Below are 26,446 nucleotides of genomic sequence, written 5' to 3'. Positions count from 1 at the left end.
AGTTTCTGTTGTTTTTTGAGTTCATAGGGATGGCTTTAGGGGCAGAGAAGAGAATTTTAGGTCAGGTTACAGTTTAGGGCCAGGGAGTTAATGGAGTTAGAGGTCCAGCTAAGTGTTCTCTGTGTTGTTCTCTGTGATTGAAGGCCAGCACTATGGACTTATGATGAAAACATCTGAAGTCTAGGCTTCATTCCATGCTCTAAGACCAGCAATATAACCTTGGGATGAAGGACGTGTGAGGTCTGGGCCTGCTCCGTGCCTGAAAGCCAGCTATGTGGATATGTGGCAAAGGACATTTGTGGATGTTGGGCTGGCAAGTGGACCAGTGAGTATGAGGGTTGGTTGCCCACTGGGTCTGCTAATCCTACTGTGTCAGTGTGTTCTTGGATCAGATGTCCCAATGATAAGAGGGCAAGAGAGCTGGTGATTCCCTTGTGACTCAAGTCCAGAGTTCAATGCTTGGAGTTTAGGGTTCTGTCATTGAGTAGTGCTGGGGTCAATTGCAATGATCAAATCTTGAAGGTCAATCAGAAATCCAGAATTCAAGGTGCAAAGTTGAAGCTCTGGGCGTATGAGCCTGAAGCTCAGTGGGGGAATCAGAGGTCCATTTTACTAGAGTCTGCTGGAGGCCCAGTGGCCTGGTCTGGGGTAGGAAGATTGTATGAATGTGGGGATGTGTGGGTAGGTGGGAGGAAGGAAAGGAGCTTACTTTTGATGTTGTTGGTTTGTTGCCTGTTGTGCTCTGCCAAGCATTCTATGTTAACACCAGAACGCATGGCAACACGTGGGCTGCCCCCTGCACATCCATAGGTTGTGCTAGTTTTTAACACAAACAGTGTATTCCACTAAATGTTTTGATGTATACGTGACAAGTATATACTAAGTGACAACTTTATTAGGTACACCCGTACACTTGCTCTTTAATGCAAGCATCTAATCAGCCAGTCACGTAGCAGCAATTCAATGCAAGATCGCATACAGATGTGGTGAAGAGATTCAATTGTTGTTCAGACAAAACATCAGAATGGGAGAGAAATGTGAGCTGAGTGACTTTGACCATGAATGATTGTTGGCGCCAGACAGGGTAGTTTCAATAGCTCAGAAACTGCTGATCTACTTAGATATTCACATAGACTTTGCATAGAATCAGAATCAGGTTTAATATCACTGGCACCTGTTAACTTAGCAGCAGCAGCAGCAGTACAATGGAATACATGATAATACAGAAAAATAAATAAATAAGTAAATCAATTATAAAAATAGTTAAATTAAAAATAGTGCAAAAACAGAAATAATTTTTATTAAAGTAAGATAGCGTTCATGGGTTCAATGTCTATTTGGGAATCGGATGGCAGAGGCGAATAAGCTTTCTTGTTCACTGAGTGTGTGCCTCCTGTTGGTAACAATGAGAAGAGGGCATGACCTGGGTGATGGGGTTCTATAATAATGGACACCGCCTTCCTGGGGCACTGGTCCTTGAAGATGTCTTGGATGGTGTGAAAAACGAAAAAAAAAAACATCCAATGGACAGCAGTTCTGTGGGCAAAAAACTTCTTGTTGATGAGAGAGGTCAGAGGAGAATGGCCAGACTAGTGCAAGCTGACAGGAAGATGACAGTAACTCAAATAAGCAGAAGAGCAATTCTGCAAATACAACACATTGAAGCTTGATGTGGTTGGGCAACAGCAGCAGAAGACCAGAAACATATTCCAAGTGCATGAACTTAATTCTAATTAATACTTACAGGGCTAGACAAAATAGATTAGTGGACGTTATTTTCCAAGGCTGGTACATTTGGAATGAAAGGTCACAGTGATAGGGTGAGAGATTTAGGACGAGATATTTCTTCACAGAGGGTGGTGAATTGGTGGAATTCTCCATCACAGTGATCTGTTTAGGCCAATATGCCAAGTGCATTTAAGAAGAGATCCCCATCTCCAGGTAATGTTCTCTTCTCACTGCTGCCATCAGATAGAATGTACAAGAGTCTCAGGACCCGCACCACCAAGTTCAAGAAGAGTTACTACCCCTCAACCATCAGGGGTTGACTACAAAGGGGATAACTACACTCAACTTCACCTGCCCCATTATTGATAATTCCCACAACTAATAATCTCACTTTCAAGGACTCTTTATCTTATGTTCTCATTATTTATGCTATTTATTTATATTTGCATTTGCATAGTTTCTAGTCTTTTGCACTCCGGTTGACCTTTCATTGATTCTGTTATAGTTTCTATTCTATAGATTAATTGAGTATGTCCACTGGAAAATGAATCTCAGGCTGACATACACAAAACACATCACAAGATAAAAGGACAAGTTAGTAACCGGGCACAAAAGTGTGATTAGCTATGATCATAGTGAATGCCACAGCAGGTTCAAAGGGATAAATGACGCATTCCTTTTGCTATTTTTTGTTTCCTCAATTGTTACTGGCTTGATGCCCTCTGCATATCTAATTGAAATGAAGGAAAAGGATTTGTTTTGAATCTCAGTAGAGGCTCATTCCCCTTGCTAGTGGAGCTGATGCCCTTAGAACTATAGGTTCCAGCACAGAAACAGGCCCCCCCATTTAACATGACATACCACCCACTTGACTGACCAGTCCCATTTCATTCTCTTTCGAAAGCCATCAACTTGTCTGATATTTTAACACTCACTTTATTTACACAAGGGACAATCAACAGTGGTCAATTAACTAATCAGCCTACAGTTCTTAAGATATGAGAGGAAACTAGACAATCTTGAAAAATCCATTTGGAAATTTGGTGAAGAATTTTCCATTCACAGAAAGAACTGAATTCATTGACTTTTGCGAAGAATGGAGGTCTCAGGAGGAAGTGGAGATGCGTTGCCCATTAGCCACTTCTGGTTCAATGAGGCAGCAAATGTTACTTCTGCTTATCAGCTTCTGCCTGAATGTGGTCTTGATATTGTTAAGCATCAGCATGGGCTGCTTCATTTACAGAGGAAATATGAACAGAATTAAACATTGTGCAGTCATTTGCTGGAGAGAAGGTCATCAATAAAGCAGCTGAAGATGATTAGGCCAAAGGTACTGTCCTGAGAAACTCCTGCAATATCACAAGAATAGGGCTGGAATAATTGACCTCTAACAACTGCAAGCATCATTGCATTTTCAGGTATGACTGCAGCCACTGGAATATTTTCCCTTTCATGACGACTGACCTCAATTTTATTAAGGTGCTTTCAAGGCACACTCAGTCAAATCTTGCCAAAGCAAGTCAGTCTCAGCTCACTTCTTTGGTACAACACGCATGAATAAAGCCACATGAAGCAGTATTCCTGGGCCTAAAGGTCAAAGTTCAAAGCAAATTTTATTACCAGAGTACCTATATGTCACCACATACAACCCTGAGTTCATTTTTCTGCAGGTATACTCAGCAAACCTTTAAAATGAGCATCTATAGAACTGAGCATCGATCAGTATGTTATCAATAAGAGTGTGCCGTTTTCTAATACTTCCATGATTGAGATGATTGAGAGTTGACTGAATGGATGGTTGTAACTAGATTTGATTCAACTTGCTGTTTATCAACAGGAAGTTCCTGGGCAAATAATTGCTTGGTTGGAAGATGCCAATGTTGTAACTAGAACAGTTTGGCTAGAGTTGCAGCTAGTTTTGGAGTTTTCCAACACTACTGGGATACTGTCCAATTCCATAAAATTTCAAATTACAATGATTAAGGAATTTTATTTATTTATTTACCCAGCAATGCAGCGAGGAATAGGCCCTACCAGCCCTTTGATTTATACCATCCAGCAAACCTGATTTAACCCTAATCTAATCATGGGACAGTCTACGATGACCAATTATGTCTTTGGATTGTTGGAGGAAGTCAGAGAAAACCCAAGCATTCCTTAGGGAGATTGCACAGAGGGTCCTCACAGAGGACTCAACTGCAAATTCCGACACTCTGAGCTGTAATAGCTTTGCTCACACTGCTATGCTACTGTAGCACCCCAATTTGTTGAAAAGAGGAATATTGAAGTAGTGTTCATGGACTGTTCAGAAATCTGATGAAAGAGGGGAAGAAGCTGTCCCTAAAGTATATGGGTTCAGGCTTCTGATGGTATGGTAGAAGTGAGAAGAGGACATGTCCCAGATGGCAAGGGTCTTTAATGATGGATGCCACCTTCATGAAGAAAGATGATGGTGAAGTAAGTTATACCCATTACGGGTCTGGCTGTGTCTACTACCCTCTGCAGACTCATGTGATCCTAAGCATGGAGTCTGCATATCAAACAGTGATGTACCCAGTCAAAATGCTCTCCGTGGTACATCTGTACAAATTTACTGGAGTCTTTGGTGACATACAAATCTCCTCACATTCCTAATAAAGTGCAGCTACTGGAGGGCCTTCTTCAATGTGTTTTTGGGCCTCAGGAACGCTCCTGAGGTTCACAGACAATTTTTTGGCCTTGCTGATGTTTAGTGCAAGATTGTTGTTGTGAAACCGCTCAACCAGTTGATCTACCTCATTCCTGTACACCTTCTGTGCCTCTTGATCGCCATCTGAGATTCTGCCAACAACAGAAGAGTCATTGGCAAATTCACAGCTGATATGATGTTTGGATGCAGAAATAAATATCGCTGTTTTTAGAAAGAGATCAATCTTGTGGTTTCTGTAACTTCCATTTTAAAGAATGTAGATTTGATTCTCTACTGCTTTGTTGTCCCTTCATTATCTATGGGGAAGTCATTCCCATCACCCAAGGATATGCTAAGGTTGCTTATAGAGTCTATTATTTTAATACAAGATTTCAAGGTAATTCATTTTATCTCACTGAATAAACATTTTCATGGAAAATGAATATGACCTTTAAAATGCAGGGGCCACATGTTTACCGGGTTTTGATAATGAGTGCCCATAACACAGCTAAACAATAATGCTATTTGATATCACATTCTGTTCAAGACAATCACAGAAGCTTCGCATAAGAAACTGAACAAAGTATTTTTAAAATTGTTACGTGTCTTTTTTATTAAATTTGCTTGCTTTTGTCTCCAGGGTCTTTTGTCTCTTCAGCAAGTACTGTGGGATGCAGGGAGCTGTTGTCCTCTCTTGGCAACAGCTATACTGGGAACTGTGCTGACAGGCTCTGGGGTGAGTAATACTTTTTCTAAGTAAGTTATTTTATTTTGAAATCTACAGTCTTTTCCTGACAACCCATTACAAGAGCATTTATAAAACAATTCTTGGCTGATTCACTTATAACTTGTAAAGTCATCAGTCATTTCCCGTCCCCAAGTTAAAACAATGGAATGATAGGTATGGCCTAAGACACAAGATAAGATTCTAAATTTCCTGTAGTCTCAGTCACCAATCCTAATTCCAGCCTTTTAGTTTTGAATTACTTAACTATTTAAGAGTGAATTCTCAATTGCTGTAATTCAAGTAAGACTTCAGATGGTCCAGGTTTCTGTGCAATAACTATATCGTCACTATAATTATACTAACCAGTGTACCACTAAACCCTTCCCACTGCTCGGCTTTGAGTAAGCTTAGAAAATGGTATCTGCACAAACTAGGTGAGTGAGACTAAGCTCTTTCTAAGTGTCCATGTCTGTTCCATAAAGGAAATGGTGAAAATCTGGAGAAATAGTGAAGTTTGAAAGAGAACTCTAAAGTAGAAAAAGGAGGTGGAGGGTGCTAGGGTCAGGAAGGACTGTTGCATTGAGCTGAATAGAGTGGGTCTCTTGGTACAGATGGCTTGCAAAAACATACTAGGCAATAGCCTATTCAGACTTTAGATATGAAACCTAATAAATATGAGAAATTAAGCTCTCTATGTCTGCATTGCCATTGAATAAAATTATGGCTGAGCTTTTACCCAAGTACAACTAATTCCGCATCCCTTACTGTCGAAAGATCTACTGGTCCTTGCCTTGTGTATATACTCAGTAAATGAGTCTCTACAGCCCACTTAGGAGGGTTATTCCAAAGATTTATCATCCTTTGAACAAATACATTTCTTCTTAACTTTCTGCTAATAGCCATCCTATTGTTTTAGGACTGACTGTGATATTAGACAGGTCATTCATGGAAAATATTGAAACAACATCTACTGTATGTAGATAAGCTAATTAAGAATATTGTGATCTTTATGAGTTGTTCTTTTCTTTGTTCTTCTAAATTCAAAATTATGTCAGGTCATTCAATCTGACCTAAATTCCACTCAATTCCATTCTAGTTCTTTTGGATTATGTCTAAATCTGTCAAATACTTTCAATTTCCAGTTAACTCCTTTTATGACCCCACCTCAACCTCTAATCTCTTCAACTTTCTTTCCAAAGAAACATCCATTTCTTGAGTTCTGTCATTAAAAAAAATCCTTCCCCTTTATTCTACCGCAGGCCACTGAGCCTTTGGAATTTTCAGTTTGCAATTACTTTTTCTCTGCTTTTCACTCCTTTGTTAATACCTGCCTTTATGGCCATTCTTATTACACTTCCATTTTACTCATCCTTAGACAGCCCTCCATGAAACTGGTGCATTTCCCCTTAGTTCAAAGATTCCTGTAATTTCTTTTCAGAAACTATCCAAACACAGACTAGTGTTCTTTTCAATCCAAGTTTCCTTAAAAGTGCACCAAAGTTGGAACTCTGTTGGAAGCTTGAATTGAAAAACATTTGGAACTATAGCAATCTGCTCTTCATGGCTTCAAATCTACTTTCCCCATTTCATGTACAATTAGATTCTCACTAGGTTACTCCTAATTCATTCATGGTGGAACTAACTTTCTGCTTACAGTGGGAAGAGTCTTCATCTGACATCTGAAGGCTTCATTTAATACTTCCATGTTAGTTTTAGTTTTCTACTATAAATTTGACAAATGTTTGGGTGGATTTCCCATATGTCAAATACATGGACAAATTCTTCAACTCTTGAGGAGTTTAAGAAATGTAAGATATGGAAGACAACAATTAAGAGGGAAACCAGGAGGAGCCAAAAGGGATGGAGGAGATCATAAATGGAATTTGTTGCATTTGTATTTACTCAGGAGATGGACACAGAGTCTCTATAGAACAGGGGCAAAAGAGTAGTGGGGTCATGGTCTATATCCAGATTACAGAAGAGGAGATGCTTCCTGTCTTGAGGCAAGTTAGGGTGAAAAGTCTCTAGGGCCTAACAAGGCGTCCCCTTGGACCTTGTGGAAGGCTAGTGCAAAAATTGCAGGAGCTCTTGTGAAGGTATTTAGGACATTGTCCTTACATTCCTGTGCCAATCAAAACATCTCTAGAAGTCCCTAATGTATCTGCCTGTACCACCACCCCAGTTCAGACACCTACCACTCTCTGTGTATATAAAAAATGCCTGAAATTACCCCCTTTTTACATGCCCTCTGGTATTAGACAATTCTACCCTGGGAAGGAGATACTGTCTGCCTACTCTATCTATGCCTTTAATAATCTTATAAACCTCTATCAGACTTCCGCTCAGCTTCCTCTGCTCCAGAGAAAGCAACCCAGGTTTGTCCAAACTCTCATTAGAGCACATGCCCTCTAAGACAATTAGCATCCTGGTAAACCTCTTCTGCACCTTCTCCAAAGCTAGACATCCTTTCTATAATAGAGTGACCGGAACTGTATACAATACTCCAGGTGCAGCCTAACTAGAGCTTTATAAAGTTGCAACCTAACTGCTTGACTTTTGAACTCAGTACCTCAACTAACAAAGGCAAACATGCCAAATGCCTTCTTAACCATCCTGTGTAGCTACTTTCAGGTGCTATGAAATTGGACCTAAGATCCCTCTGCTCATCAGCTCTGCTAAGGGTCTTGCCGTCTGTGTGTACTTAACCATGGGTGAAGGCTGGAGGACTGAAGGATAGCAAATGTTGTTCTGTAGTTCAAGAAAGGCTCTAGGAATAAGCCATGAAATTATAGGCTGGTGAGCCTAAAGTCAGTAGTACATAAATTATAGGAAATTATTCTAATGGACAGGATATACAGTGTAAGTATTTGCAAAGTCAGAACTTGCTAAAAGATAGTAAGCATGGCTTTGCGCATGGTAGGTCATGTCTAACCAATCCTTTATGAGAATTTTGAGAATCTTTTGAGGAGGTTCTAGGAAACCAGATGAAGGAAAGGTGATGGACATTGTCTACGTGGACTTTAGCAAGGCCTTTGACAAAGTTCCACATCGGAGGCTGGTCAAGAAGGTTCAATTGCTTGTCATTTATAATAAAGTAGTAAATGGGGTTCAACATCGACTTAGCAGGAGAAGCCAAAGAGTAGTAGTAGATGGTTGTCTCTCTGACTGACTGGAGACCTGTGACTAGTGTAATGCCATAGGGGACAGTGCTGAGACCATTGTTGTTTGTCATCTATATATCAATGTGGTCAACTGGCTTCAGCACTTTTGCAGATGACATCAAGATTGGGGATGCCGTGGACTACGGAAAAGCTTACAAAGCTTGTAGCAAATCTTGACTAAATGAGCTGGGAAATTGCTGATGGAATTTCATTCAATTGAGTGTGAGGTGTTGTACTTTGGGAGGAAAAACCAGGGTACAGCTTACACAGTAAACAGTAAGATACTGATCAGCATGGTAGAACAAAGGGATCTGAGAACAGAGGTGGTTAAATCATTGAAAGTGGTGTCACAGGTAGGTAGGGTCATAAATAGAGTTTGGGCACATTGGCTTTCATAAATCAAAGTGTTGAGTACAGGAGTTGGGATGTGATGTTGAAGTTTTATAAGACATTATTGAGACCAAAGTTGGAGTACTGTTGCCTAGTCCATCAAAGGAAAGTCCATCCCACCAGAGAACACATCCATAAGGAGCACTGCTGCAAGAAAGCAGCATCCACCATGAAGGACACCCAGCATGCAGGTCATGGTCTCTGCCCACCATTGCCATTGGCAAGGAGATACATGAGCTTTAGGTCTCACACTACAAGGTTCAGAACAGTTATTATCCTTCAATAATCAGCCTCCTGAACCGGTGTGGATATCTTCACTCATCTCAATTTTGAACTGATTCTCTGCAATTCAAGTTCTCAGGATTATTTATTGATTGATTAACACACTTATTTATTTTTATTTAGACAGTTTGTCTTCTTTTTCAGATTGGTTGTTTGTCAGTCTTCATGTGCAGTTTTTGCTCCATTGATTCTATAGTATTTATTTGTTCTGTGATTTGTAAATTTCTGCAAGAAAATTTATCTCAAGATAGTGTATGGTAACATATGCACAGTGGCGACTTTATTAGGAGCACCTGTACACTTGCTTATTAATGCAAATATCTAATCAGCCGAGTGTGTGATCTAAGTGACTTTGACCACAAAATGATTGTTGTTGCCATGTGTGGTGGTTTGAGTATCTCAGAAACTGTTGATCTCCTTGGATTTTCACGCACAACAGTCTCTAGAGTTTACAAAAAATGGTGTGAGAAATAAAAAAAAACATCCAGAGAGCAACAGTTCTGTGGGTGAAAATGCCTTGTTAATGAGAGAGGTCAGGAGAATGGCCAGACTAGTTCATGATGATAGGAAGGTGAACCTTGAAGTGAATGGGCTATAGCAGCAGAAGACCAGGAATACACACCCAATGGTCACTTTATAAGGTAAAGTGCCCACTGCGTACATATGAACTCTTTAAAATAAACTCACTTTTAACTTTGATTTCTGTTGACCTAACTACCAGAAAGTTAGCAATAAGATTGAAACGCTGCAGAGAAAATGTACAAGGATGTTGCCAGGACTTGAGAACCTGAGTAATAAGGAAAGGCTGAATAGGACAGGACTTCGTTCTCTGAAGTACAGGAGAATGCGGGGAGACTTAATAGAGGTATACAAAATTATGAGGGGTATAGACAGGATAAATGCAGGCAGGCTCTTTCCACTGAGGCTGAGGGAGAGTAGAACTAAAGATCATAGATTCAGGATTGTAAATGAAATATTTAAGGGAACTTCCTCACTTAGAGAATGCCGTGCATGCAGAATGTGCTGTCAGCAGAACTGGTGTGTGTGGGTTTGACTTAAGGTGTTTGGGTAGGTACATGGATGTGAGGGGTATGGATGGCTATGGTCCAGGTGCAGGTCAATGGAACTAGGCAGTATAACAGTTCGGTATAGACTAGATGCACTATATCACTAAATAAAGTAAATATATAAAAACATGTCTAAGAAGTTTATGTGCTGTTCACTAACCCGCTAATTGTCTTAAGGCTAATATCAGCCCATAATAATCCTTCATTTTAACTTGTTTGAACATTAACAAAATATAAATATTTCTAACTTTTTAAACAGACCCACCTCCAAAATTCATTAAAAATATAAATAATTTCTCTTTCTCAGATCCTCTATTGTCTTAAAACAGTTGTCCGACAGTTCTCAACAGAGGCAAGACGTCAATCAATGAGCCGGCAGCCCTCCTTCACCTATTTTGAATGGCCTGAAGAGGCAACAGATGAAATCCCTGACCCAGAGTTCAAAGATCTTGATCTCGAAGACATTGAAGGCCAAGTCTTTTACCAGCCTGAGGAGCAGGAACAGGTAGAGAATCAGGTTCAAACCCTTGAGAGCTCCACAGATTTGGTGTCAGAGTCAGTGGATCAGTCAACTCTTGCTGTTAAACCAGTGGGACTTCAGGAGAGGTATGTGTCTGTGTATTGCCACTGTTGTCTCCATTGATGGAAATTTTGTGAGTGATGATTCACACATAACACAAACATCAACTAAAGGAATTGCCAGTGGATAAGGTACTGCAAGCAGTAGCATGGACACCTTTTCAGTGAGGCACATTCTATTTTAAAGAATATAGAATGGGTGAATTATGGGTTGTGCTTGTTTCAATCCAATCTATTTTTCTATGCAAGAGGTCCTGCAGATATGTAGAGCTTCACTACAAGGGACCAAACTGTTTTAAGTTTGTAAATGTTCTTTTCTCAATCCTTTGAGACAATGATGTTTATGGCTGGTGGAGAGAGTGTATTCATGTTCCACTATAATGGCTTCCTAATACCAGTCAAAAAGTAAAAAGAAACTGGAGATGTTGTATATACACTTCTTGGGGGGGGGGGGAATCCCCTTTGTTGTTAATTGTTGATTTCTGTCCACCATAAATGACATGGCTGTCAGGCATGTTTGTTTCATTTGCTGCAGTTCTGCTTTCGATCCCTGCTTCTCCCACCAATTTCTTTTGCCCTCACTTTCCACATCATCAGCCTCTAGTTCAACAAATCATTCGCCTTCATGTCTGGCGTCTTCAATGAAATTCTACCAGAGGAATCTTCATCTCCCCACCCTTTCCTGTTTTTGAAGGAACTGATCCCTCTCCATGCTCTGGTTTAGTCTTCTGTTTCTAACATCACCCATTCTCTTCTTGAGAATGCAATTGAGCATTATGCAATTATTAGTGACTACCTAAACTTCTGATAAAGAACACTGATGAAGCAGGTGAAGGTGGTTCTGCTTCATCAGTGTTCTTTATCAGAAGATTAGGTAGAAACCTCTGCAGTAATATTCTGGAGCTGGGATGATTGGCCATCAAAAAGAAACTTTAGGCATCTTCTTTTGTGTGAAGTGTGATTGAAACCAGCAAAGCATTTTCCCCTTGATGAATAATCACTTCAATTTTCCCAGAGCTCTTTGAAGCCACACTCACCCAAATACTTCCTTGATGTAAAAAGCAAGAAGTATTTACCTCACTTCAAAAGTTCAGAAGTTTAGTTTATATTTAGACGTGAGAAGTCTGGAGCTAAGGGTTTGGCAAAACAGAAAATGTGTTATGGAAATAGATTACTGGGGAGTAAGTACTCTTTGAAGGCACAGCCAAGCACATCTTGCATCATTTTGTTGATGACTGAGAATAGAATGATAGTATTGTTATTAGTAGGATTGGATTTGTTACATAAGATGGTCTTTTGGGCTCAGTGTAGCCCATAAAGCCTGCTCTAATTAGTCAGGTCATGGCTGATCAGGTCATGTACTCAGGTCCACCTACCTGCCTTTTTCTTTTAACCCTTGTGTTACAGCAAGTTGAAACGGCTAATGCCTATTGGTCAACTTGAACCAAACCCAGGCTAGCGTACGTAAATGGATTATTGCTCCAATCAATCTCGTTAATGTTCATAGATAAAGCATTTAAATAGTCATGCTTTGGGATGTACAATTAAGTTTTTGAGTTTGAGATTTGTACTTGTGTAGTGTTACTGAATAAAGGAGTATTTCGAGTTCCAGCTTTGTCCCATCTCCTGGCTTTGGGTCTTATCAGTAGTTATAGGTGAGCAAACACAGCACCTTAATTCCTCGACTGTGCAAAAATGTATCTAACAGAGTCTTAAATATATTGAATATACAACTTCTTCTCTGGGCAGAGAATTCCAAATTCACTACTCTCTGGCAAAAGCAGTTCTTCCTCATCTGTCTTAAGTCTTCTCCAAATCCAGAGGCTATATCACCTAGTTCTAGTCTCAATTGCCAGTGAAAACAACTTTCCTGTTTCCAACTCTTCTATCCCTTTCATAATTTTGTATGTTTCTCTTAGAACCATTCTCATTATTCTGAATCCTGGTGAGTACCGTCCTAGGCAACTTCATCTCTCCTTGTAAGCTAACACTCTCATCTTTGGAATCAACCTAGTGAACCTGCACCACCTCTAAAGCCAGTACCCCGTACAGTTGCAATATAAACACCCTGCTCTTAAATTCAATCCCACTGGCATGGATTCCATTTGTTCTCTTGAAAACCTGCTGCTCCTGCAAATTGACCTTTTGCAGTTCATGCATAAGCACTCTCACATCCTCCACTCAATAGCATGCAAAACTATCTCAATTAAAATAACAATCTGATCTTCTGTTTTTCCTTCTGAAGTAGTTAAGCCTGTATTTACTAACATCTGCCAGTCCCTTGCCCACTCATTTAACCCAACTATATCTCTACAGACTCTTCACATCCTCTGCATAATTTGCTTTCCACTTAATTTAGTGTCATTAGCAAACTTCGATATGCCACACTTGGTCCCTCTTCCAAATTGTTAATGTATATTGTCAAATGTTGTGGACCTAGAGCAGACCTCTACAAAATTTACAGATAGTCAATCAGAGAAAATCTTATTTATCCCTAATCTCCTTCTTCTATTGGTTAACCAAACCTTAATCCACACTAATATATTATCCCCAACTTCCTTAGCAAATGCCTTCCAAGGGACTTGGTTAGCACAATGCTTTCAGTACAGGTGACCTAAGTTCAATTCCAGCCGCTGCCTGTAAGGAGTTTGTATGTTCTCATCTTGACTGCATGGCTTTCCTCCGAGTGCTCCGGTTTCCTCCCACAGTTGAAAGATGTACCGGTTGGCAGGGTAAATTTAGGTATCCCAGGTAACCCACTTTGGTAGGTTAACTGGTCATTGTAAATTGTCCCATGATCAGGCTTAGATTAAATCAGGGGATTACTGGGTGGCTCAGGTCAAAGAACCGGAAGGGCCTGTTCCACGCTGTATCTCAATAAATAAAAATATTATTGCTTGCCTACTGATCTTCTGTTGATTGTTTAAAAGTTTTCCCAGTCTTCCAGTTTCCCACTGCTCTTGGTGACCTTGAATGTATGAAGTTTTAGTTTGATGATATTGTTTATTTCCTTAATTATCCAGAGCTGGCTCTCCTCACCTCTACTGTCCTTGTTTTTAACTAGAATATACTTTTGTTGAGGACTATGGAAATTCTCCTTGAAGTTCTTCAACTATCCCACCATATTATCTCTGTGTCCAATACATGCTAGCCGGCTCCTCCCCCGTCCCATTGTAGTCCCCTTGTTCAGGCGTAATATACTAGATTTAGATCAAACTATTGCACCCTCCATTTGTATGATAAGTTCAATTGTACTGTGATCACTCTTTCCAAAAGGATCCCCATCTTGTCTATTTACACAGGACTTGATGTAAGATAGGGTTTTCCTTTGCAGGATCAATTGCACGCTGTTTAAGATGGCTTCTAGTAATCCTGAGGTTATTATCTTTGAGGTCCTTCTTTTTTAAATTTATCTCTTGGATACCTAAATTTGTTGGACTTCATCCCACTTTTTTCTTATATCACATGCACCACACCTGCTGTTTGTTAACCCTCCATTTTTTGAATGCCGTGTGGCCATGCTGAGACATCCCTGACCCTTGCACCTAAGGGGCAACACACCAACCAGGGTTCCTGTCTGCAACCACAGAAGTCCTGCCTATTCCCTTTACCGTGGAATCCCCTCCCATTATAGCTCTGTTACTCTTTTTTCCTCTGCTGTCTCTTGCAGCAGAACCACACACTGTGCTATGATCTTGGCTACCTCTGCCTTACCCTGCCAAACCATCTCTCCCAATAGTATCAAAAGCAGTATCCCTCTTTTAGAGGGAGGTGATCACAGAAAATTCCTGCACTACCTTCCTGCTTCTGCTACTCCTATTGATCACCCGTTCCCTATCTTTTTTTTCAGCCATTAAACTGCAGTGTGACAAACTCATTCATCATTGCAGATGCTCAGAAGTGAATCCACACGCAGCTCCATCGTTGTCGTGCAGTCTGTCAGGAGCTGCAGCTGGACACACTTCCTGTCATCAGGGACTCTGGCATCTTCCTAGAATTCCCACATTGCATAGAAAGATCTCAAAACAAGTTTAAGCTCATCTGCCCTAACTAAAAACCTTTGGAGGGGGGAACCCCACTCTCACCTTATTTGTGTTGCTCACCTTTCTCGCTGTAGCCCAGTATTCACCAAACCAGCAACCTCTCTCTAAATATTCACTCCACTTGCCCCTTGCTTCTTTTTATTGGTTTATAGCTTATTAGCCACACAACTATTAACTGACAATTTGAGAATGTGTCCCTTAGAGTCCTGTTAAGTGAAACTGGCTGGAAAATGTTGAGACCTACCTCTGTTAAACTGTCGAATCTCTCGCTCGAGTTCCCTGCTCATGCTATGTGAAGCCCAACAACGCAAACTGAGACTTAACTCCCCATTTTGTGCACACAACATACCTGATCCTTCTATTTAAAGCACAAAATTTAACCTCAGAGTTTTCCAATTAAAGCTCCCAATCTCCTTCGTCAAGCTCCATATTTTAGAGAAGCACACTATTTTTGTTCTTCACCCATTCCTTTCTGGAATTCCCCTGTTTGCCACAACTGACAAAAGATTGCAAATGTTTATCCTCTCTCATGATTCTTTCAAGGCAATGTCCTCCTCTCCTTTCCCTCTCATACAGTTTCCCTATTCTCTCTCCTGACCAATGTTCCCTCTAATTTGCGATGACCAGTGTGGACAAAAATCTTGTGCAGTGCAATTTTTTGCTCAGTGACAACAATGTGGGCATTGAATAATTTCTTCAATAAAAACAGAATAAATAAGCTATTTATAAAACCTGCAGATAAATCATTGCAAACTCCACATTGTCAACACCGTCCACATCAGCAACTGGAAAAGGGAATGTGATTGTGTACGATCTTGAAATATATGTCAATGAGATAGATAGTGACAACATTTTGTGCGCAGTTTAAATTCCTTTGTGGGCTAGTGACAGAAGATGTGTGTGCATGCATATGCACACACGTTAGAGGAAACATTGCTCCCAACTTTATTTTTAAGATTTCCTCTTATTATTCCAAGCATTTTCCTCTTCTTTTTTTCTATTTTCTCCTTTCTTCCTGTTTCCATTGCTATTTTCCTGGAAGTCCCAGCTCCTATTACCGGAGTTTGATTTGAAATTTGAGCTGTCTAAAGACTGGCCTCCATTCTCTTCATTATCCTTCAGACCAAGTTGCTCTGATAAAAGTTCCATCTGTTACGTACCCCGTAACTGGGTGTCTGACCAGCAAAGATAGAGGAATCCGTTGGAGTCTGGTGGTACTATTTTCAAACAGTGTTTATTAGTAAAATATACAAATCAATATCAACAATGCAAATATATAGATAATACACGTTAGCAATACTAAACCTAAAAGTGTGGGTATAATAATAATCAATAATAAACAAGCTCTATCGATGTCTAGGGGATAATGAATTGTCATATGTGAATATAAAGTTCAGTTTAATTCATATGTGCTGAGGTAGTTGTTGGTTCTTGCGTTTTAATTGGTGGAGAGAGAGAGAGAGAGCAAACAGTGACAGCTACAGTCAGCCAGACCTTCCTTTATGTTCTTGATCCGTCGATGTGTTGTTGTGGCCATTCAGGTATGATCCCTCTGTCCTTCTTTTTTTCTTTTTCAATCTTTTTATTGAATTTCATATATAAAGAGAAACATAACATAATATAAATAGGTTATAAATGCATTAGATTTAAAGTTAAATTTATAATAGGATAACAATATCTTATTAAATATCAACCAAAGAAAAAACTTATAATAAACAATCAAACCTATTTTGATTGAACATGAAAAAGAATAGAAATTGTCATCAAAAGAAAAAAAAAGTAAAAATGCACGAAGAAATGTATATTAAAAAAAATAAACCTAAACTAACATGGGCAATAATACCAGTTTATATGAGTATGATAGTGTCAAAAACTCCGGAACTCCATACCAGAACAAGAATAAAAAGAGAAAAGGTCTGGAAGAGGCCAAATTAATTCATATGAAAGTGTCGAATGTACGGTCCCCAAGTTTCTTCAAATTTAATTGATGAATCGAAAATAGTACTAATTTTTTCTAAACTCAGACAAGAGATAGTTTGAGAAAACCACTGAAATGTGGTAGGAGGGTTTACTTTTTTCCATTTTTGTAATATAGACCTTCTGGCCATTAATGTTACAAAGGCGATCATTCGTCTAATTGAAGGGGAAAGTCGACTACCATCCTCATTTGGTATACCAAAAATTGCAGTAATAAAATGAGGTTGTAAATCAATATTCCAAATTGAGGAAATGGTAGCAAATATGTCCTTCCAATAGTTATGTAAAGTGGGACATGACCAAAACATATGGGTCAATGAGGCCACATCTGAATGACATCTGTCACATTGAGGGTTAATATGAGAATAGAATTGAGCAAGCTTATCTTTAGACATATGAGCTCTATGTACGACCTTAAATTGTATTAAAGCATGTTTAGCACATATAGAAGAAGAGTTAACCATTTGTAAAATTTTTCCCATTTTTCTGTTGATATATTATATTGAAGTTCTTTTTCCCACTCTTGTTTAATTCTACCTGATATTTCTGGTTGTATCTTCATAATCCTATTATAAATAGAAGCCACTAATCCTTTCTGACAAGGATTCAGTGTAAAAATCATGTCTGAAAAGTCTATCAAAGTTGAATTGGGAAAGGATGGTAAAACTTTATATAAAAAATCTCTAATTTGTAAATATCTAAAAAAATTAGATTTAGGTAAATTAAATTTGTTGGAAAGTTGGTCAAAAGACATCAAACTACCTTCAAAAAAGAGATCACGAAAACATATTATACCTTTCCTTTTCCATATGCTAAAAGCTTGATCTGTTAAAGAAGGTTTAAAAAAGAAGTTAAGTAAGATAGGGCTATCAAGAACAAAGTTTTTCAGAGTAAAAAACTTACGAAACTGAAACCAAATTCGTATTGTGTGTTTGACAATAGGATTGGATATCTGTTTATTGAGTTTAACTAAATCAACTGGAAGAGAAGAACCAAGAATGGAGAATAAAGAAAATCCTTGTGCAACATTACATTCTAAATTTACCCACTGTGGGCACAATGGTGAATCCAAATCTAGTTTCCAATATATTAAGTTTTGAATATTATTCGCCCAATAATAAAATCTAAAGTTAGGTAAAGCTAAACCACCATCTTTTTTAGATTTCTGTAACTGTCTTTTACTTAACCTGGGATTTTTATTTTGCCACACAAATGAGGAAATTTTTGAATCAATGTTATCGAAGAAAAAATTAGGAATAAAAGTTGGTAAGGCTTGAAATAAAAATAAAAATTACGGTAAAATCATCATTTTAATAGCATTAATCCGACCAACTAATGATAGGGATAAAGGAGACCATCTAGTAGTACGTTGTTGAATTTGATGAAGCATAGGTAAAAAATTCAATCTGAATAAATCTTTATACTTCTTAGTAATTTTTATACCTAAATAAATAAAGTTATCAGTAACAACTTTAAATGGTGTCCTGTCATTCAATAAAGTTTGCTCATTTAAAGGAAATATTTCACTCTTATCCAAATTTAATTTATAACCAGAAAAACTACCAAATTGAACCAACAAAGATAGGATAGCGGGAATAGACCTATCAGGATTAGAAATATATAACAACAAGTCATCAGCATAAAGTGATAACTTGTATAACTTTTCATTATGAGTAATACCAAAAATATTAGGAGATTCACGAATAGCAATGGCTAAAGGTTCTAATGCGATATTAAATAATAAAGGACTTAAGGGACAACCTTGTCTCGTACCACGAGATAATTGAAAAAAAGAGGATCTATAATTATTTGTAAGAACAGAAGCAACAGGTTTATAATATATTAATTTAATCCATGATATAAAATTAGAACTAAAATTAAAATTTTTCAAGGCATTAAATAAGTATGTCCATTCAACTCTATCAAAAGCTTTTTCAGCATCTAATGAGATAACACATTCTGAGGTTGTGGGTGAAGAAGTATAAATTATATTAATCAATTTTCTAACATTAAAAAAGGAATACCGATTCCTAATAAAACCAGTTTGGTCTTCTGAAATAATCTGTGATAATACTTTTTCTAACCTAATAGCTAAAATTTTTGTAAGAATCTTAGAGTCTACATTTAATAGCGATATAGGGTGATAAGATGCACATTAAGTAGGATCTTTATCTTTTTTAAGAATTAGAGAGATAGTAGCTTCATAAAAAGACTGAGGTAATCTCTTCTTAGTAAATGCATCATTAAAGATTTCACATAACCAAGGGGAAAGCAAAGAAGAAAAAGTTTTTAAAAATTCTATAATATAACCATCAGGACCAGGAGCTTTCCCTGAATTCATTGATGAGATAGCCTCTCCTACTTCGGCCATAGAAATAGGAGCATCAAACACACTTCGATCTTCATCTGTCAGTTTGGGAATATTTAAATTGTTAAAAAAATTATCCATCATGGACAGATCGCCATCAAATTCTGATTGATATAAAGATTTATAAAAATCTTGAAAAGTATTATTAATTTCTTTATGATCAGTAGTCAGATTACCGTCTTGTTTACGAATTTTAATAATTTGTCGCCTAGTCGAAATAGCTTTTAATTAGTTAGCTAACAATTTACCAGTTCGATCACTATGAATATAAAATTGAGCCCTGGTCTTAATTAATTGATTCTCAATTGAAGAAGATAATAATAAGCTATGTTCCATTTGAAGCTCAACTCTCTTCTTATAAAATTCTTTGGTAGGAGTAACAGAATAAATCTTATCAATTTCTTTAATTTTATCCACCAATAAAGCTATATCTAAATATCTTTGTTTTCTTTTACCAACGGAATATGAGATAATTTGTCCACGGATAAAAGCCTTGAAAGAGTCCCAAAGTATTCCTCTGTCAATCTCTTCGGTATAATTTTTTGGAAAAAATAAGTCAATTTGTTGTTTTATGAAGGTAATAAATTCTGGATCTTGAAGCAAAGTAGCGTTGAGTCTCCAAGATCTAGTATTAATGGAAGAGTCCGAAATCTTGATAGATAACTTCAAAGGTGCATGATCCGAAACGGCAATAGAATCATATTTACAATCAGTAACATCTGTTAATAAATGATGATCAATAAGGAAATAATCAATTCTAGAATAACTATGATATACATGTGAAAAAAATGAAAATTCTTTATCTTTAGGGTTCAAAAACTGCCATATTTCAGTAAATCAACCATAAAAGAATTAATAAGTAAGGCTGATCTATTCGGAAGAGTTCGAAAAGGTTTAGATCTATCCATCAAAGGATTCAGACAACAATTAAAATCTCCACCCATTATCAACATATATTCATTTAGATTAGGAAGGGAAGTAAATAAACGTTTAAAAAATTCAGGGCAGTCAAAGTTTGGAGCATAAATATTAACTAGAAACACTTTTCGATTAAAAAGTGAACCAGTAATCAACAAAAATCTGCCCTCTGGGTCAGAAATAATTTCATGATGTGTAAACGAAATTGAGGGGTCTATAAAAATAGACACACCCCTAATTTTGGCGGAACGATTTGAGTGAAGTTGTTGACCCATCCAGAACAGAAAAAAGCGTTGATTATCCTCCCTCCTAATATGGGTCTCCTGTGCAAAGATAATATTAGCATTCAGTCTATGGAATACTTTAAATTTTTTTTACGTTTAATCGGATGATTTAAACCATTAGTATTCCAAGAGATAAAATTAATAGACTTATCCATCATGCCAATATTGATTGTGTATATCATAAAAGGTTAAGAAGACACATAACCCATAATTCAGGAAGAAGAAAAAATGATTCAGGAGCAACCGGAGAAAATGACACCTCAACAATATTAATAATTTAAAGTCAGCCCATAAACTAAAAGCAAAAAAAAAAGCAAAAGCGTGAAAAAAGATCCCTACCCCCTCCCCCAACCCCATGAAAAAAAGCCAAGCGGCAGGCACACAAACTAATACTAATATTACCCCCATTTCAAGATGGCAACTCCATGAAAAGATAAAAATAGATTATAAAACACCCAGATTTAAGTACAGGGTTGCAAAAAAAAAGAATATATATCAATCAAAATGAAAAAAGTAATATAATAAAATAAAAGATCATTAATTAAAAAAGGATAAACGTTAAAGTTTGAAACAGTGTAATATGCCTTTAAAAAAAGATTCCATATTCAAATACAAAAAAATGACGTTTCAAAAGCAAAGACTTATGGGAAGAAGAAATGACATTTTGAAAAAGCCATATTACAAAATATAAATGTAAATTCACCAATCTATTAAAAAAGTTTAAAAAAAGGTTATCAAAATAGAATTAAAAAAGGATTCAATAATCACTACAATATAAAAAAAGGGTCCAAAAATCCAAAACATTCGTCCCATTCTCAAATACAAGCAAACAAATGAATGCTTACGGAAAGCAAAGTCTTATGGGAAGAAGAAACAACATCTTAAAAAAAGATATCATTATTACAAAATATAAACATGTATATCCAATTCAGAAAAAAAAAGAAAAAAGACATTATAGTAAAATTAAAAGAGCATCTATAAACCATGATAGTAAAAAAAAACCGGGTCTACAGACCAAAGTAAAAAGCTATAACGCAGCTTCATAAGTTAAAGCCCAAAACGAAATGGCATTTTCTCTCCAAAAATTCTTCAACATAACACATAGTTCAACTTATGCTGGAAGATCAATATTCTTCAACGAATTTCTTCTCATCTTCCAGAGTATTAAAGAAGCGCTGAGTGTCGTCACTCAACGTAACTCTGAGATTTGCTAGGTATCTTAAAGCTTGTTTAAATCCAATCGAATGAATCTCTGCCATCACTGGTTTAAAAGCGATTCTTGCTTTCATTACTTCAAATGAATAATCTTCATCAATACGAAATGTGTTGCTTCTGTAAGAAATCATACCTTTCTGACGAGCTAGACCCCTCTGTCCTTCAGCTGGACCGTTCTTCTGTGGTGGACTCGTCACCCCGGCAAGGGGGGACACACACACAAGCCCCCACCGGCCCTGCTAATAACACTGTGAGTTAAACTGACCGATCCTTTGTTCGGTCCCCAATGCCCCACACCTTTACGTGGGTTCCAATACTCAAGCAGTGCTCACTAGTGTGTCTCCTGGTGTGTCTGAGGGGTGTCTCCCCAGGCCTCACTTTTATCCCCACTCACAGGGTCTCCAGTGTCAATCAGTTTTGAATGGCTTTGTCCATCAAACCAGCCCACTCCGGCTGTCCACTGAGGAATTTTAATGAACAGAATGGTACCAAGTAAACAGCCCTCTCCGGAGCCATAAGTCTTTCAGGAGTCATAATATGGTGGGTCAACAAGTCTCTCTCTCTCAGTGTTATCTCTCCCTTATCTGAAGCAAATGTTCCAGTCCCAGTATGTTTTTCCTTTGTCTCTCTTTCTCTCTCATTAGCAGCGTGGTAACAGTAACAGTTTGTGATTCTCCTGGGGGGGAACATGGGCAACTCTGTACCCTTCTGCCCATCAGAGTTGTTCATCCTTTGTAACACATCTAATAAGATCAGCAACTCAAACTACTTCCATTATCATTGGGATACATTGGTATCAAGCATGAGTGGAAGGAAATGAAGTGCAATATCTTATTTAAAATTCTTCTTCATTGAAAAGGCTTAAAATTTTACAGTCCAGCTTTTTGATCTTTTACTGACTGGGATCAGTTAACTCAGGAATGAACCTTGGAAGATCCTGTTGCAGAAAAAAGCCTCTGGGAAATGTCAAGAAACTCTGAAAAAGTTCTGGAGAAGTTGAAATTGCTTGAGAAGATAAAGCACTGTAGGACCTCTGAGGATTCAGCTTCATAACCAACTTACAATAAATTAGTAAAAAAAATTTCAAAAGCCCTTTTATCCTGTATGGCATTTTAACATATTCATCAATGACCAATATAGAAGACAATGTACTAAACACTATATGTTATGTAATGTTGATCTATTATTTACATACACTCACTTCGGTATTTTTGGAAGTTTGGCTCATGAGCAAAGTTTTTTTTGTGACAGAACAGCTGGGAACTTCAGCAACAAGTTTGTGACCTTGCATAAATTTCCATCCAAAGTAAATTACACAAGTAGGAAAGAATTTAGGAGCAAGAGTAAGCCATCTGGACCCCCAAGCCTGCATTGCCATTCAAGGTTATTGCGGAAAAATTCAATAACCAATCTCAATACAGTCTGTTATTTTCAATCGATAGTTATTGAGTGAATGATGTACTATGTTCAGAAGAGATGACCCAGAGCTCTCAACTTTGACTGCTCAATCTCACTCTCCCAGACAGTATCAAACGTATCCTTTTAAAAACCATACTAGGACAATGAAATTATAATTTGTCAATCTGTGTAAATCTTATTTCTTCTTGTACTATCCACAGATGAGGGGCAACATGGTTAAGCCAGCAAACTACAAGCTGGTGTGACAACTATTGGGAGAGAGTCTGAAAGGCAGGCCTCAATAGGAATGATCCATGTATCTTTGTGCAAGGGAAATCATGTCTCAAAAATCTGACTGAATTTTTTGATGAGTTGTTTAAGAGGATTGATGAAGGCAAGACAAACGTCACCATCTACATGAAATTTACCAAGGCCTTTAACAAAATTTTGACGAATAAGCTGGTCTTAAAGGTGAAACACACGGCATCCAGCAAGCTAAGAAACTGGATACAACATTAGTTTATTGATAGAAGCCAGAGGATAGTCATGGAGAGCTGTATTTCATTTTAGAGCTTTATGGCCTGTGGTGTGCAACAGTGATCAGTGCAGGGTCCTTTGTTCTTTCTCATGGATATTAATATCTTATCAGAGAATGCAAAGGCACGATTAGCAAGTCTGTGTTTCACACCAAAACTGGCAGTACAGTTGGCAGTGAAGACAGTTCTCCACAGTTGCAGTAAGATTTAGATCCATTGGAAAAGTTAGCAAGAGAATGACAGATTGAATTTAACTGGATTAATGAATAATGATGTATTTTGGGAAGTTAAACCAGGGCAGGACGGGATATACACAGTGATTGGCAGGCCATTTGGAAGTATTGTTCAACAGAAAGACCTTCGGATAGAAGTAGTGTATGTAGTACCCTAGAGGTGGCCGCATGGGTTGATGGAGATGGTTAGGTTGCACTTGCAGAATTGTGTGTAGTTCTAGTTACCACAGCACAGGAGAGATGCACTTAATCTAGAGAGGATTCACAAAGGTGTTGCCTGGATTGGAGGTGCTTGAGTTAGAAGATGAAATTGGATGGGATGGATCTGAAGCTAAGGAAGCTGAGAGGTTACAATGTAGAGAGAGATATTATGAAAGGCAGAGACAGGATAGGCAGCCAAAGTCTTTTTCTGTTGGTGGGGGGTTTCTAAAACTAGAGGGTGTAGGTTTACTGTGTTAGAAAGGACATTTAAAGTGAACCTGAGGGGTAAATATTTTTTCACACTGAGTTATTAGTTATTCACAATGATCTCCTAGCTGTGATAATGCAGATGGGAATATAATAACGGAATTTACGGCCTGGAGTTTGTGGTCCTGTCATTAGTGTGTCCTGGGATCAATAACGAAGATCAAAGCTCGAACGTCGAACAGAAGCCCAGAAATTAAGGCCCGAAAGCCAAAGCCCAGGTTCTGCTGGTCCCCTGGGGAAGTCAGAGGACCGATGTCTGTGAGTCTGCAAATCCACCGACAGCTGGAGGCCCAGGGACGTCCTGTTCTGGGGTTGGAGGACTGTCTGAGTGTGCTATTGGGTGGGAGGGGAGGAGAGGGCTTGCTTTGCCGTTGTTGCTTGTGTTGTTCTTCTGTACATTGTAGCATGCTATGTTGCCACTGGAGTGGGTGGTGAAACTTGCTGCTTCACATCCTTGGGCTGTGTTGATTGTATATGCAAATGATGCACTGCACCGTATGTTTGAATGTACATGTGATAAATAAATATATCCGAATCTAAATCTGAACTGTTTCCTGTGCTTCCTAAGTTATTGCTGAGTTTTAAATAGTCACACCAAGTATATATTCACAGACGCCGAAACATCTACTTTACTAATGTTTATCTGATGTAGACTTTGTTCTATCTTTCAACATGGAAGGCTGCGGAGAATATTCTGCACGTCGTACCCAGCATCTTCAGCACCAGCAATCTATGTTACCCTCAACTCCCTGCCTTCAATTGACCCAGGCTCCTGCCACAGCCACCGTCAGGGCTGACATGATTAAGTGGGGCTATACTGCAGGATCTGAACTCTGCAAATACAACGGGAGGCAAACCATGCCCACTGCTCAAAATTCACAGGCATGCTTTGGAATCTTGTTGGGGCATATTTGTGTGATATATTTTCTTTATGTCAGCTTAAAGATCTATGCTCTTAGTGGAAGGACACAAGAAAATGCAAAGGTTCTAATTTCAGAAGGAACACATACATCTTCTCTACATCTGATTTCCATTTTCACACAAGCTGCCACTGAAGCTGTCATGGAGATATAGAACAGAATGTACTGAGAATGAATTTATAGCTTATCTTTCCTGAAATTAATCTTTCTTTCTCTTTCATAAATTTAAAAACCTCATAAGGCAAACATAATAAATTTCTCAATGCTGGGTCGAACTTGAGATAAGCACAGATGGATTTCAATAGAAATGAGATGATTTCTATCCTTACTCTTGATGTTTGATAAACAAGAAAAAGCTTGCTCACACATGTAAGAAGTTGAAAACTGCGGCAAAATGTTCATTGCTTTTCTATGGATGGCAGGTTACTCTTCTTTCACAGAAATCCAGAACTTGTCCAGGGGCAGGTCAGTAAAATTCATCTTGAGTGCATGATCAGAGTGCAGCTCACAAAGTTCTTCCTCTTCTCTCAAAGTCAAGTTTTCAGGCTGAGCAGAAGATTCAGAGAAGGGGTCCCTCACTCAGTCATATACTTATTTTGAAAGAAAGGAAAAATGCTGTTCAGATTTGTTCTGCAGTTCTTCCAGGTGGTTTTCAATAAAACTTCAGACTTTCTGATCCTTCCTCATTCTCAAGCCCAAACAGCAGTGGAAACATTTCAAAATTTCCTTTTACAGCATGATTTTTCCAAGGATTTAGTTTCCTTTTAAATCCAAGAATCTTGTCACTTGAAGTCAAAAATTTTCTCCAGGGCCTTGCAGAGACTTGTTCAGCTGGTTCACATGATGAAAACTGTCTGTTAAGTAGGCTACTTTCTGCAGCCAGTCTTCATCTTCAAAGCACTCAGCAAAATCAGGCCTATTATTTTCTTGAAAGCACTCCTACAGTTCACCTTTTAGCTCAAACACCCTGTTAAGAACTTCGTTTGCTAAGCCACCAAATTGCTGTCTGTAGCAGGAGATTGGTGTGCTCTTTGTCAAGGTTTCACACAGCTTTTAAAACATTCTCAAGTGAACTGGTCTTAAATCTGCTACATAACTTGCTTCCTGAGCCCTTTTACTGACTGTGACTTTATTTTCAAAACCTTTGAACTGTCTATTTTGAGATTCCAATCATCGTTTAAAATAATCAGCACTTTTGCATATCACATGGCTGTGATTTGTAGGTAAGTGTCTGTTCAACTTTGCTGGAGCCATTGCTACATTAGTGAGTTGTTTGCCACAGACTCAGCACAATGGAATAGGACAACTTGGTCACCAGTCCATGAAAAACCCATTGATCAGTAGCTTTCATTGTGAAGATGGATTTTTTTGTGTCTATTGTTGCATTAGTGCAGTGAAATGACTCAGAAGTCTGTAATTCTTCATCATTAACTTATCAGAATTGTCCGTAGACCTAGGTCTAGGACTAAGCCATCTCTGAAGCA

The 26,446-nt window shown here is 38.2% G+C and overlaps 1 protein-coding gene across 1 annotated transcript in view; it reads left to right on the top strand.

The window, feature by feature from the left end:
• Positions 1 to 26,446, top strand: part of ptpn5 (protein tyrosine phosphatase non-receptor type 5) — a 104,866-nt gene that overhangs the window by 40,107 nt on the left and 38,313 nt on the right. Inside the window, exons 3-4 of the mRNA XM_059976369.1 lie at positions 5,037 to 5,132; positions 10,331 to 10,629. Of these exons, the coding sequence (XP_059832352.1) occupies positions 5,037 to 5,132; positions 10,331 to 10,629 (395 nt within the window). The remainder of the gene's footprint in view (positions 1 to 5,036; positions 5,133 to 10,330; positions 10,630 to 26,446) is intronic.

Source organism: Hypanus sabinus, chromosome 7, assembly GCF_030144855.1.
Source record: "Hypanus sabinus isolate sHypSab1 chromosome 7, sHypSab1.hap1, whole genome shotgun sequence".
Taxonomy (NCBI): Eukaryota; Metazoa; Chordata; class Chondrichthyes; order Myliobatiformes; family Dasyatidae; genus Hypanus; species Hypanus sabinus.
The sequence above is the reverse complement of the archived record's forward strand: the minus strand, read 5'-3'. Positions and strand labels throughout refer to the sequence as shown.